This window comes from Ovis aries, chromosome 1 (assembly GCF_016772045.2).
Source record: "Ovis aries strain OAR_USU_Benz2616 breed Rambouillet chromosome 1, ARS-UI_Ramb_v3.0, whole genome shotgun sequence".
NCBI lineage: Eukaryota > Metazoa > Chordata > Mammalia > Artiodactyla > Bovidae > Ovis > Ovis aries.
The window spans coordinates 69,883,222-69,897,548 of record NC_056054.1 but is presented as its reverse complement, the minus strand read 5'-3'; the positions used below and the strand labels follow the sequence as shown (position 1 = coordinate 69,897,548).

Sequence of the window (14,327 nt, the reverse complement as noted above, 5' to 3'; positions counted from 1 at the left end):
TATCAACCTTAAACTCCCTTGGTTTATTTTCAGTTAATGTGTCATTTATGTTTTGAATTAACTAGAGTTACTGAAGTATCTCAGATGAGAAGGGAGCTTAGGATAGGCAGTCAGGGTTATATAGCACCTGAAAGTATTTCAACATAGCATCTTTCCTTTAAAAAATTTTTTTTAAAAAATATTATAGTTTATATAAAAGTAAAGAAAATTGTAAAAATTTTACTTATTTATTGTAATTTTTCTTATTAAGAAATCATTAGGAAGTTCCAACTTTTTAAGTTCCAACTCCACATCCTTTTTCCCTTCTTCCTTTTCCAAATAGTAACCACTATCTAAAGTGTCCATTTCTGCCTCTTATTTCTTCCATGTGATTCCTGAATTTTCATGTTTATGTTTGGTAAGGGCTAATTTAGTATGTGTACAATAGTTTGGCTTAAAATACTCAGTTTTATAGTGTTTTAGTTAATTAATTCCTTTCTTCTGTTTAGGAGCACCTTCCAGAGCTCTTTGTGCATTTTCAGTCTCAGAGTTTTCATACTTCAATGTATGCATCATCATGGTTTCTGACTATCTTCCTTACAACTTTTCCACTACCAATCGCAACAAGGATATTTGATATCTTTATGTCTGAGGTAAGTTAGTGGGCAGCTTACCAGACTGAGCAAAGGAATCACTGGGTTAATGAGAGCTAGGCAATGAGGAGAACAATAAAGGAGACTCATGTGTTCCATGCTAAGCTGCTTGCATGGATAATCTCATTTAATCCTATAACATCCCTATGAGTACTGTTCATCTCCTCATTTGATGGATGACAGGTGAAGAAACTGATACTTAGAGAAACATTAAGTAGCTTGTCTATGGACACATAACACATAAGTGGTATAGTAACCAAGATTCAAACATAGGCAGTCAAAATCAGGAGCCTGTACTCTTAATCAGACCTGAATTACCTCCTTTTTGATTTAGTGAGAATTAGTGAGGGTTAAAATTTCCTTTACAGTTAATATTGTTGCAATGCATCTGTTACCCAAAGAAGAAGTAATGAGTATAATTTTCTTCTATCCCATGAACACCTTGCAGGTAGTCCTTTTAACTGTCACTGACATGTAGTGGTGACCCTTTGTCTTCTGTATTTTGACTGAGAAAGTAGGAAGGTAAGGATAGGTGATCAGTGATAGAGAGCACCTAAGAATGTTATTAATTATTATTAATTACATCTTGGGAAGATCAATTTATATAACATAGCTTAATTCGGTTAGTCTGGAGCCAGGAAACTATGAATCGTGTACTGATCTATCCTGGTTTGCCTGCCAAATCTGTCCTTTCTGTAAATAAAGTTTCTTGGAACATAGCCATCACTGTTTGTTGATATGATGTCTGTGTCTGCTTTTCAGCTGCAATTCCAGGGTTGATTATTTGTGACACTTATAGGTAGGGCCTAAAGCCTAAAACATTTGTTTTCCAACTCTTTACAGAAAATGTGTGCTGTCCTCTAGTTTAGGTACCTAAGTGTTTACCTTAATATTCTTTTGAGTGATTAGTTGTTGTGGAAGAGTAAGTTAAATTTGACTTTATAATTTGATTCTTCAGGGTTTAGAAATAGTGTTTCGGGTAGGATTAGCGCTTCTTCAGATGAATCAGGCAGAACTGATGCAACTCGACATGGAAGGGATGTTACAGGTAAGCCAGGTCATGATTTCTTAAATGTCTTTAGATTTTACTATGTATTGGTGAATAATAAATGGCACTAAGTAATTCTTATGTTTTTCTTCTGTTGTATCTTAGCACTTTCAGAAGGTCATTCCACATCAGTTTGATGGTGGTCCAGACAAATTAATCCAGGCAGCTTACCAAGTCAAGTATAACTCTAAAAAAATGAAAAAGTAAGTTAAGTATTTTATATTTTGTTTTTTTAGTTAATATTGGTTTGTCAGTGCATTTTAGGAGATGAAATAGAAGCAGCAAAACATTCTAGTGGTGAGTACAATTTTCCTCCTCATTTTATAGAACTGTAATGTTTTCTTTGGTGGTATTAGTTTTTAATATGACATAAATTTAATATTGGAATTTCATAGGGCTCTGATGGTACAGAGGACTATTGTGTATTACTGTTTTTTTGATGGTACTTTTAAAACTCCTTTCCCATTCCACAGTGACTAGAATTAGGAACCTGGTAAGTGTATATAAGAGAGTTTGCTCTTGTTTTAGGAACCGCTTTTATGGTGTCATCCCTAACATTCTTTTCCTCTCAGTTGACCCCAGTCTGTCACTTAAGTTCAAGATTAGCATAACGAGCAAGATAGTCATGAGGTGTGCATTAAGTTAAACTTTTGTTTATTGTGTATTCAGTTCAGTTCAGTCTCTCAGTCGTGTCCAACTCTTTGTGACCCCATGAACCGCAGCATGCCAGGCCTCCCTGTCCACCCAAACCCATGGCCATCAAGTCGGTGATGCCATCCAACCATCTCATCCTCTGTCGTCCCCTTCTCCTCCTGCCCTCAATCTTCCTCAGCATCAGGGTCTTTTCCAATGAATCAGTTCTTTGCGTCAGGTGGCCAAAGTATTGAAGTTTCAGCTTCAACATCAGTCCTACCAGTGAACACCCAGGGCTGATCTCCTTTAGAATGGACTGGTTGGATCTCCTTGCAGTCCAGGGGACTCTAAAGAGTCTTCTCCAACACCACAGTTGAAAAGCATCAATTCTTCCGTGCTAAGCTTTCTTTATAGTCCAACTCTCACATCCATACATGACCACTGGAAAAACCAAAGCCTGGACTAGACGGACCTTTGTTGGCAAAGTAATGTCTCTGCTTTTTAATATGCTGTCTAGGTTGGTCGTAACTTTCCTTCCAAGGAGTAAGCGTCTTTTAATTTCATGGCAGCAATCACCATCTGCAGTGATTTTGGAGCCCAGAAAAATAAAGTCAGCCAGTTTCCCCATCTATTTGCCATGAAGTGACGGGACCAGATGCCACGATCTTAGTTTTCTGAATGTTGAGCTTTAAGCCAACTTTTTCACTCTCCACTTTCACTTTCATCAAGAGGCTCTTTAGTTCTTTTTCACTTTCTGCCATAAGGGTGGTGTCATCTGCATATCTGAGGTTATTGATATTTCTCCCGGCAACCTTGATTCCAACTAGTGCTTCTTCCAGCTGAGCGTTTCTCATGATGTACTCTGCACAGAAGTTAAATAAGTAGGGTGACAATATACAGCCTTGACGTACTCCTTTTCCTATTTGGAACCAGTCTGTTGTTCCATGTCCAGTTCTAACTTGCTTCCTGACCTGCATATAGGTTTCTCAAGAGGCAGGTCAGGTGGTCTGGTATGCCCATCTCTTTTAGAATTTTCCACAGTTTATTTTGATCCATACAGTCAAAGCTTTGGCATAGTCAATAAAGCAGAAATAATGTTTTTCTGGAACTCTCTTGGCTTTTTCGATGATCCAGTGGGTGTTGGCAATTTGATCTCTGGTTCCTCTGCCTTTTCTAAAACAAGCTTGAACATCTGGAAGTTCACGGTCCACGTATTGCTGAAGTCTGGCTTGGAGAATTTTAAGCATTACTTTACTAGTGTGTGAGATGAGTGCAATTGTGCGGTAGTTTGAGCATTCTTTGGCATTGCCTTTCTTAGGGATTGGAATGAAAATTGACCTTTTCCAGTCCTGTGGCCACTGCTGAGTTTTCCAAATGTGCTGGCATATTGAATGCAGCACTTTGACAGCATCATCTTTCAGGATTTTAAATAGCTCAACTGGAATTACTTTCTAGTGAAACTTTGTTTTGTATGTATTTCATTAAAGTTCGAGATAAGCAGTCTTGTCACGTAAAGTTTGATTTCTGAAATAATAATAAAAGTGTTAAGAACAATGGCTCTTATTCTTCTAGCTTTCAACGGTTAAATAAATCTTAACCTGAGGTCATAACTAGCATTCCTGACACTTGTTAATGTGGTACGAGATGCTTTAAAATGATAGCAGTACTAGCCTCACAGTTCTTAATATCTTTGCTGCTGCATAATAAAATTACATTAGCATGTTCAATGTACTCCCATAGAGATTCCTACTCCAAAAATATATTAGAATATGAGTAAATATTTTGTTATTAAAATTAGTTAACTCTAATTTGTGAAAACAGATAATCTATCATGTTCAGCCAGTATTGTTAATAAATTACCTGTGAAATTACTAATAACCAATTACATCACAGTATCATTTTGAGACTTTAGACTGAAAAGCTGTTCTGTTCTATAAAACCTTAGGAACCGTCTCAGTTTCTGCCTCTTAACCTTAATTTAAAAGTACTTTATTGCTAAAAAATGCTAATCATTTGATCCTTTAGTAAGTTGTAATCTTTTACAGTAGTAACCAAAGATCCCTGATCACAAGTCACCATAACAAATATGCTTCTGTTTTTTTCCTTTTTATTTTTTCCTTTTATTGGTACTTGCCTTCCTTTTCCATTGTAATATCTACTTCTTACTGCTTATTATGCATATTCTGGAGAGTAATGTTTTATCAGTATTAAAGGATGAGTTTCGTCTGTTTCTAATAAGTACCACTCTCAGAATATAATGAACTTAGACTTGGACCTGGTTCTGAAAAAGGTTCAAACTTCCTGTACATAGGATGATGGGAGAGCAGGGAAGTAAATAGCTTATTACAGTTATAGTTTCAGTTCAGTTTAGTCTCTCAGTCCTGTCTGAGTCTTTGCTACCCTATGGACTACAGTATGCCAGGCTTCCCTGTCCATCACCAACTCCCAGAGCTTGCTCAAACTCATGTCCAAACTCATGACTCTCATCCTCTGTCGTCCCCATCTCCTCCTGCCTTCAGTCTTTTCCAGCATCAGGGTCTTTGTCAATATAACAGGTTATTAATTTGTCATGTAAGAGATGCATAGTCTATGTGTCTTTAAACTGTATACACAGTCTAGTCCACTGGGGCCCAGGAAAATGTTCAGAGCATGGTCAACATTTATATTTATATCATTTATATTTATATAAATTAATTTATATTTATATAAATTTATATAAATAATAGATATTTCCATTTATATTCTTTCCTAACTTTTATCTGCATGATAATATTCCTGAGTTAGAGGTATTTTTACTGAGTTCAAGCATAGAATAGTCACCACATGACAGGCCAGTTAATCAAGAGTCAAGGAATAGTGCCTTCATTTGGAAAGCCAGCAGACTAAGAAGATGGAGGACTGGTGTCCCAATGAACAATCTTACCTGAGTTAGGATTTAGGCCTGTTTAATGCTAACAGGGGAGTGAGGGTAGCTGGTTGTTGCAGATGTCTTGGTGCTGGAATTCTTTTTTTTGCAGCAGTCCACAGATCTGGTCACAATGTTCCTATAAACCCCCAACAAGACAAATTTTCTTCATTTTGCATCTTTTTATCTCCATATGAATAGAAAAGTGCTGTCCTTTTATTTTTTTAAATTTTTATTTATTTATTTTATTTTATTTTTATTTTTTAGTTTTTTATTTTTAATTTTAAAATCTTTAATTCTTACATGCGTTCCCAAACATGAACCCCCCTCCCACCTCCCTCCCCATAACATCTCTGTGGGTCATCCCCATGCACCAGCCCCAGGCATGCTGTATCCTGCGTCAGACATAGACTGGCAATTCAATTCTTACATGATAGTATACATGTTAGAATGCCATTCTCCCAAATCATCCCACCCTCTCCCTCTCCCTCTGAGTCCAAAAGTCCGTTATACACATCTGTGTCTTTTTTCCTGTCTTGTATACAGGGTCGTCATTGCCATCTTTCTAAATTCCATATATATGTGTTAGTATACTGTATTGGTGTTTTTCTTTCTGGCTTACTTCACTCTGTATAATCGGCTCCAGTTTCATCCATCTCATCAGAACTGATTCAAATGAATTCTTTTTAACGGCTGAGTAATGCTCCATTGTGTATATGTACCACAGCTTTCTTATCCAGTCATCTGCTGATGGACATCTAGGTTGTTTCCATGTCCTGGCTATTATAAACAGTGCTGCAATGAACATTGGGGTACATGTGTCTCTTTCAATTCTGGTTTCCTTGGTGTGTATGCCCAGCAGTGGGATTGCTGGGTCATAAGGTAGTTCTATTTGCAATTTTTTAAGGAATCTCCACACTGTTCTCCATAGTGGCTGTACTAGTTTGCATTCCCACCAACAGTGTAGGAGGGTTCCCTTTTCTCCACACCCTCTCCAGCATTTATTGCTTGCAGATATTTGGATCGCAGCCATTCTGACTGGTGTGAAGTGGTACCTCATTGTGGTTTTGATTTGCATTTCTCTAATAATGAGTGATGTTGAGCATCTTTTCATGTGTTTGTTAGCCATCCGTATGTCTTCTTTGGAGAAATGTCTATTTAGTTCTTTGGCCCATTTTTTGATTGGGTCGTTTATTTTTCTGGAATCGAGCTGCATAAGTTGCTTGTATATTTTTGAGATTAGTTGTTTGTCTGTTGTTTCATTTGCTATTATTTTCTCCCATTCAGAAGGCTGTCTTTTCACCTTGCTTATATTTTCCTTTGTTGTGCAGAAGCTTTTAATTTTAATTAGATCCCATTTGTTTATTTTTGCTTTTATTTCCAGAATTCTGGGAGGTGGATCATAGAGGATCCTGCTGTGATTTATGTCTGAGAGTGTTTTGCCTATGTTCTCCTCTAGGAGTTTTATAGTTTCTGGTCTTACATTTAGATCTTTAATCCATTTTGAGTTTATTTTTGTGTGCGGTGTTAGGAAGTGATCTAGTTTCATTCTTTTACAAGTGGTTGACCAGTTTTCCCAGCACCACTTGTTAAAGAGATTGTCTTTACTTCATTGTATATTCTTGCCTCCTTTGTCAAAGATAAGGTGTCCATATGTGTGTGGATTTATCTCTGGGCTTTCTATTTTGTTCCATTGATCTATATGTCTGTCTTTGTGCCAGTACCATACTGTCTTGATGACTGTGGCTTTGTAGTAGAGCCTGAAGTCAGGCAAGTTGATTCCTCCAGTTCCATTCTTATTTCTCCAGATTGCTTTGGCAATTCGAGGTTTTTGTATTTCCATACAAATCTTGAAATTATTTGTTCTAGTTCTGTGAAAAATATGGCTGGTAGCTTGATAGGGATTGCATTGAATTTGTAAATTGCTTTAGGTAGTATACTCATCTTCACTATATTGATTCTTCCGATCCATGAACATGGTATATTTCTCCATCTATTAGTGTCCTCTTTGATTTCTTTCATCAGTGTTTTATAGTTTTCTATATATAGGTCTTTAGTTTCTTTAGGTAGATATATTCCTAAGTATTTTATTCTAGAAAAGTGCTGTCCTTTTAATGATCAAGCCTGGGAGGCGGAGCCTTGAGAATGGGCTCTCATTTGTATTTCAGGCTCATGTATCTAGGCAACATCTTTGTACAACAGTTCAGAGCCAAAATGATTAAGCACAGGTAACAAAGCACAAAGGTTAGAGCTAAAGGAGTAGATCCAATGTGGAGTCAGGTCTGTTCTTCATTACAGTATCTTTGTGTTCCTTTCTACCTTCCCTTTTACAGTCTGCCTTCTACTACTTTATGAACGTAAGGCAAACCTGTCATGCTCCAGTTCTTACTGTGGTACGTTACTCTGGGATATAAAAATATCCGGGATTCCAAGTCAGAGGGGCATTTTCAGAAAATTTTGCTTCAGAAGGAGTGTGCCCTGAGAGAACAAAGCAAGAAAAATCAGATGGAGCAGCTTCTTACCTTATCCAGCTAATAGATGCTTGGCAGTACTGCCTTATCTTGCTTACAGCTAGAATTGAAAGTTAAAATGGTGATGATGGAGTTAAGTATTCAGTTCAGTTCAGTTCAGTTCAGTAGCTCAGTCATGTCCGACTCTCTGCGACCCCATGAGTCACAGCACACCAGGCCTCCCTGTCCATCACCAACTCCCGGAGTTCACTCAGACTTGCGTCCATCGAGTCAGTGATGCCATCCAGCCATCTCATCCTCTGTCGTCCCCTTCTCCTGGCCCCAATCCCTCCCAGCATCAGAGTCTTTCTAATGAGTCAACTCTTCGCATGAGGTGGCCAGAGTACTGGAGTTTCAGCTTCAGCATCATTCCCTCCAAAGAAATCCCAGGACTGATCTCCTTCAGAATGGACTGGTTGGATCTCCTTGCAGTCCAAGGGACTCTCAAGAGTCTTCTCCAACACCACAGTTCAAAAGTATCAATTCTTCGGCGCTCAGCTTTCTTCACACTCCAACTCTCACATCCATACATGACCACAGGAAAAACCATAGCCTTGACTAGACAGACCTTTGTTGGCAAAGTAATGTCTCTGCTTTTGAATATTCTGTCTAGGTTGGTCATAACTTTTCTTCCAAGGAGTAAGCGTCTTTTAATTTCATGGCTGCAGTCACCATCTGCAGTGATTTGGGAGCCCCCCGAAATAAAGTCTGACACCGTTTCCACTGTTTCCCCATCTATTTGCCATGAAGTGATAGGACCGGATGCCATGATCTTCGTTTTCTGAATGTTGAGCTTTAAGCCAACTTTTTCACTCTCCTCTTTCACTTTCATCAAGAGGCTTTTTAGCTCCTCTTCACTTTCTGCCATAAGGGTGGTGTCATCCTCATATCTGAGGTTATTGATATCTCCCGACAATCTTGATTCCAGCTTGTGCTTCTTCCAGCCCAGCGTTTCTCATGATCTATTCTGCATATAAGTTAAATAAGCAGGGTGACAGTATACAGCCTTGACGTAGTCCTTTTCCTATTTGGAACCAGTCTGTTGTTCCATGTCCATTTCTAACTGTTGCTTCCTGACCTGCATATAGGTGTCTCAAGAGGCAGGTCAGGTGCTCTGGTATTCCCATCTCTTTCAGAATTTTCCGCAGTTTATTGTGATCCACACAGTCAAAGGCTTTGGCATAGTCAGTAAAGCAGAAATAGATGTTTTTCTGGAACTCTCTTGCTTTTTCCATGATCCAGCGGATGTTGGCAATTTGATCTCTGGTTCCTCTGCCTTTTCTAAAACCAGCTTGAACATCTGGAAGTTCACGGTCCACGTATTGCTGAAGCCTGGCTTGGAGAATTTTGAGCATTACTTTGCTAGCATGTGAGATGAGTGCAATTGTGCGGTAGTTTGAGCATTCTTTTGCATTGCCTTTCTTTGGAATTGGAATGAAAACTGACCTTTTCCAGTCCTGTGGCCACTGCTGAGTTTTCCAAATTTGCTGGCATATTGAGTGCAGCACTGTCACAGAGTCATCTTTCAGGATTTGAAATAGCTTAACTGGAATTCCATCACCTCTACTAGCTTTGTTCATAGTGATGCTTTCTAAGGCCCACTTGACTTCACATTCCAGGATGTCTGGCTCTAGGTGAGTGATCACACCATTGTGATTATCTTGGTCATGAAGATCCTTTTTTGTATAGTTCTTCTGTGCATTCTTGCCACCTCTTCTTAATATCTTTTGCTTCTGTTAGGTCTATCCATTAGAGACTCTTAAAATTTAAAAATAAAATATGTTCAAAAATTTTTGTGTATTCTAAGAAAGACGCTTAACAGAAAAGACAATCCACAGAATGGGAGAAAACATTTACAAATCACATATCTGATAAAAGGTTAATATCTATATAGAGAACTCTTACCTATATATTATCCACTTACTCTTATCTATATATTAATATATAGATATATTAATATCTATATAGAGAACTCCTAAAACTCAACAGCCATAGCCAAACAGCTGAATTTTAAAATGGACAGTGGATTTGAATGGACATTTCTCCAAAGAGATATAAGTGGTCAGTAGGCACATAAAATGATGCTCAGTATACAGCATAATATGGGTAAACTATGGAGACATGATACTGAGTGAAATAAACCAGTCACAACAGGACAAATACTGTATAATTCCATTTCTGTGAGATATTTAGTATTGTCAGACTCACATACATAGAGCATAAAACGGTTGTTGTCAAGACCTGGTGAGAGGGGGCAGTGGAATGTTATTCTTTCACAGGTATAGAGTTTCATTTTTTAAGATGAAAAAAGCTGTGGACATGGTGGTGGTGACAGCTTCACAGCCTTCTCTGTGTGTGTGTATGTGCGAATGCATGCACTCAGTAGTGCTTGACTTTGACATCGCATGGACTGTAGCTCGCCAGGCTCCTCTGTACATGGGTTTCTCCAGGCAAGAATACTGGAATGGGTTGCTATTTCCTATTCCAGGGGATCTTCCTGGCCTAGGGATCGACCGCCCCATCTCTTATATCTCCTGCATTAGCAGGCAGATTACCACTAGCGCCACTGGGAGAGACACTGAATCGAACATTTAAAAATAGTGAAGATGGTAAAATTTGCTATATGTATTTTACCACAATACAAAAGTGTTCTGTGAGCTAAGTGAGACTGAAAGTAAAAGAAAGTAAAAGTGAGTGAGATTAAACAGAGTAAATAATAGGTTCTTGTCTCTCGAGGGAGAACTTGATTTTTCAAAGGAGCTATAAGTTATGTGGAACTTGGTTATTATTTGGAGGGTTAAACTTGTTATTAACATTTTTGACTGAGAACAATATTTAAAAAAAGAAACTTGGTAGTACTAATTTTTGGATGGCCAGTAATTTTTTAAGATAATTTTATGCTTTAATAGTAAAGTTGCAAATATAGTACCTTACATTTGTTTCTCATTTCTTACTGTCTTACAGTCTGTGACAGTTCCTTAATCTTTTCTTATGTTTTCTGACCTTGACACTTCTGATTGAGCTGGCCAAATGTAATTTATTTAGAATGTCCTTCAGTTGGGGTTTAATGATTTCTCTTGATTAGATTGAGGATATGCGTTACTGGGTAGTATACCACAGAGGTGAGGTGCCTTTCTCAGTACATCTTAACACGGAGTGTGTGATGTTTGTATGCATTACTAGTGATGTTAACCTTGATCATTTGGCTCAGATGTTGTCTGCTAAGATCCTATACTATAAATTTTCTATTTTTTTCCTTTGTAATTACTAAACATTTTGGGAGAGATACTCTGATATTGCGTTTAAACTTCTACCCACTGATTTTAGCATCCATTTTTCTTGCCGATGGCAGTTATTTATTGTGGAGCTCTAATGGTGATTTTTATATTTGCCTCATTCTTTCCACATTTATTAACTGGAATTTTTTTTGGTAGGAGCAGTTGTTCCTTTTCTCCCCTTACAGATTTCTTAGTCAAGCTTAGTTAAGATCCAGTTGAATTTTATCAGTGTATTCCAATTTGAGGGGGAAGGATAGGTGGTTCTTCTGTAAGTAAAGGCCTAGATAGAATCTATAAGCTCAGTTCTATGTTTTGTGCTTTATATTTATAGCATTTTGCTTTTTAAAGTTTACTTTTCTGTGGTTCTTATTTTTATCATTATTTTAAAATATTTATCCTATTATTTATTTGGCTGTACCAGGTCTTAGTTGTAACATGTGAGATTGTTGATCTTTGTTGAGGCATGCAGGATCTTTAGTTGTGGCATGTGGGATTTTTTTAGTTGCAGCAATTGAACTTAGTTGTGGGACATGGGATCTAGTTCCCTGACCAGGGATTGCACCCCGGCCCCCTGCAGTGGGAGCCTAGAATCGTAGCCACTGGACCACCAAGGAAGCCTCTTTTTTGTTTGTTTGTTTTTGAAATAATTTTTTTTGTGTGAAAACGCGTACAACTATTGAGATGATTTTTCTGATTTCAAATATTGCAAATCATAAGTTAAGGGGAACATAGCAAAATTATATTTTGTGTTAATATATGGCTTTAAATTTTATAATTTCTGTAACTAAATTGGAATGAAAGCATACCTTTAACTTTCTTTTTCCCCTCTTTCTTAGGCTTGAAAAGGAATATACTACAATAAAAACTAAAGAAATGGAAGAACAAGTTGAAATTAAAGTAAGTATCTTAGAACTTTTAAAAGTACTGAATATAACTTGATTGAAGTCAGTTATTTGGCAATATATGTTAGGTTATGTGACATATGTTGATATATTGTAGATTTAATGATGGTGTTTGTATTTACTGATAAATTTACCATCCTACTAGGTTATAGTTAAAAACAGACATTTCAAAAAATAATGTGACTGAAGTGGTTTTCATTCTAATATGGAAGAAAGCAGCTTTTCCTTTTTCTGGATTTATTGGCAGGTCATCAGGAGAAGATACTTCTTTGGGGGAAGAATAATTATCATTCCATTTAAGCATGTTTTAAAAAGTTACAGAGAAGATAATCTATAACATGCTGAGACTAAAAGCAGTATAGTATAAGGGAGACCAAATAGAGGAGATTATTGCATTAGAAATAATTTTGGCTGCTTTAAAGAAGCAAAAAGCTTTGACTAATTCAATCTTCCAGTCTCTAAGCAAAGGTTATATTTTAATTACTATTGAGAGAAATAGGTAGGTTTTCAATCTGAAGGGCATGTAAATTCACATGTGCGTCTTATAAACTGTTTGTATCCCTGTAGGCTAGAAACTGTTGTGGATCCTTTAGCATTGTGTAAGCTGTGTGTTAAGGAAAATTAGATTGGCTCTTATGCTGATATTTCAAGATGGGGATAATGAATAGAAATGTGAGTTAGTGAAGGAACTCGGTGACTGGCTGATCCAATTTCTTACCTTTTATTTTCTCCCTAACTCCTGCAAAAGAAAAAGAAAAAACAAATTTATTAAATGACTCCACTTTAAAAAACAAAACAAAACACAACTGTATGTTTGAATGTGTCTGATTTTTAACTTGGACCTAACAAGACATTTGATGACCATCTTATTTACAGTTTCACTAGCCATGTATTAATTCAGCCTTGCTATAAAATAAGACTTCATTACTCACATCCTACAGGCAGGCCCTTTTTACTAGGGAATGAGTTCTGCTCAATTGCTACTCTTTCTTACCATAATCCTTCTCAAAAGCCTCCTGGAACACAATTTCTTCCCTCATCAACTCTGTCTCTCTTTCATTTCCATTTCTATCACCTACTTACTACCTGTTGGAAATAGATACTTCTAAATTTTTCAGAGAGACAGAGAGAGAAAGCAAAGACCCCTGTGGATTCCCCCCCCCCTTTTTTTTTTAAAAAAGGTCTGTCATCCAACTGCTGCTCTACTATTTGCTTTTTTTTTAGGTTCCATGAGTAAGAGTAATATTAAATCATACCCTCCACTTCAACCTACTGAAAGTAAAAAGTACGCCATCCTGATGACTGGGGCGAGACCATGGGTTATTTGGAACTGCAAATCAAGAATCTGAGGATGGGGAAACCATCCTGTTCATTTCATCATGCTTTGTTGTTGGAAAAAAAAACAAACAAACCCTCAGTTCTATGAACAATCCTTGCTCTTGAAGTTTTTTTTCTAAGATTAAGTCACATATGTAGGAATATCAAAAGACCTTTTCAAAAAGATCTAGCAGACTTTAGCCTATATTTGCAGTTTTTTTCAAATTTTTATTTTTGGGTAAAGTAAGAGTTGACATACCTCACAAAATACTTTCAAACATGTTTTAGGCAAAAACAGATGGCTTATAAAGTTGTTTATAGACAAGAATCTGGGGAAAAAATGTTTTAAAAGTTAGTGGAATGCATTGGGTAAATAAAGTATGCTGATTTCAAAGGTAGTTCCTTTTATAAAATCTTGTTTCCACTTAGTTCTTTTTTACTCTTGTACCATTTTCTTTCCTTTCCTCATTCCTCCTGCTCCTTAAAGGGCAAAGCCAAAACAATTTTTGTGTAACTGTACTTTTTAAACTTTGTTTGCACATGTCTGATTTTTAAGTTGGATCTGGCAATTACTCTCAGTCATAATCAGAAGACCACGTTATTTACAGTTAATTAGCCATGTATTCTTGGAGCCATTCCTTATTCACATTCCCTTCCCCTCCCACAAGGTCCCTTTTACAAGGGAATTAATTGTGTTAAACTAGTACTTTCTTGCTTTGGTTCTAAAAGCCTTTGGGAGATAATTGTATATTGTTCTTTTCACAAATAGTATGATCATAATTATGTGATTTCCCCCCCCCCCCATTTTATTGCAGTTTGTAGATACTGTATTTTTTTTGTTTATTTTAAATTGGAGGATAATTGTTTTACAAGGTTGTATTGATTTCTGCTGTACAGCAACATGAATCAACCATAAGTAACCATACGTTTCCTCCCTGGTGACCCTCCCCCCACCCATCTATCCCTCTAAGTTGTTATAGAGCCCTTGGTTGAGCTCCCTCATGTTAATACAGCAGCTTCCCACTAGCTCTCTGTTTTACACAATGTAATTATATGTGTTTCAGTGCCACTCTTTGAACTTTGAACTCTCTCCTTCCCCCAG

At 37.1% G+C, this 14,327-nt stretch overlaps 1 protein-coding gene across 14 annotated transcripts in view; it reads left to right on the top strand.

Annotated features, from left to right (window-relative positions):
• Nucleotides 1-14,327, top strand: part of EVI5 (ecotropic viral integration site 5) — a 237,931-nt gene that overhangs the window by 90,415 nt on the left and 133,189 nt on the right. For all 14 annotated transcript variants that reach the window (XM_060411667.1, XM_060411662.1, XM_012176230.4 and 11 more), the window contains 4 exons: nt 489-632; nt 1,591-1,680; nt 1,786-1,883; nt 11,843-11,903. In XM_060411667.1, coding sequence (XP_060267650.1) covers nt 489-632; nt 1,591-1,680; nt 1,786-1,883; nt 11,843-11,903 — 393 coding nt within the window. The remainder of the gene's footprint in view (nt 1-488; nt 633-1,590; nt 1,681-1,785; nt 1,884-11,842; nt 11,904-14,327) is intronic.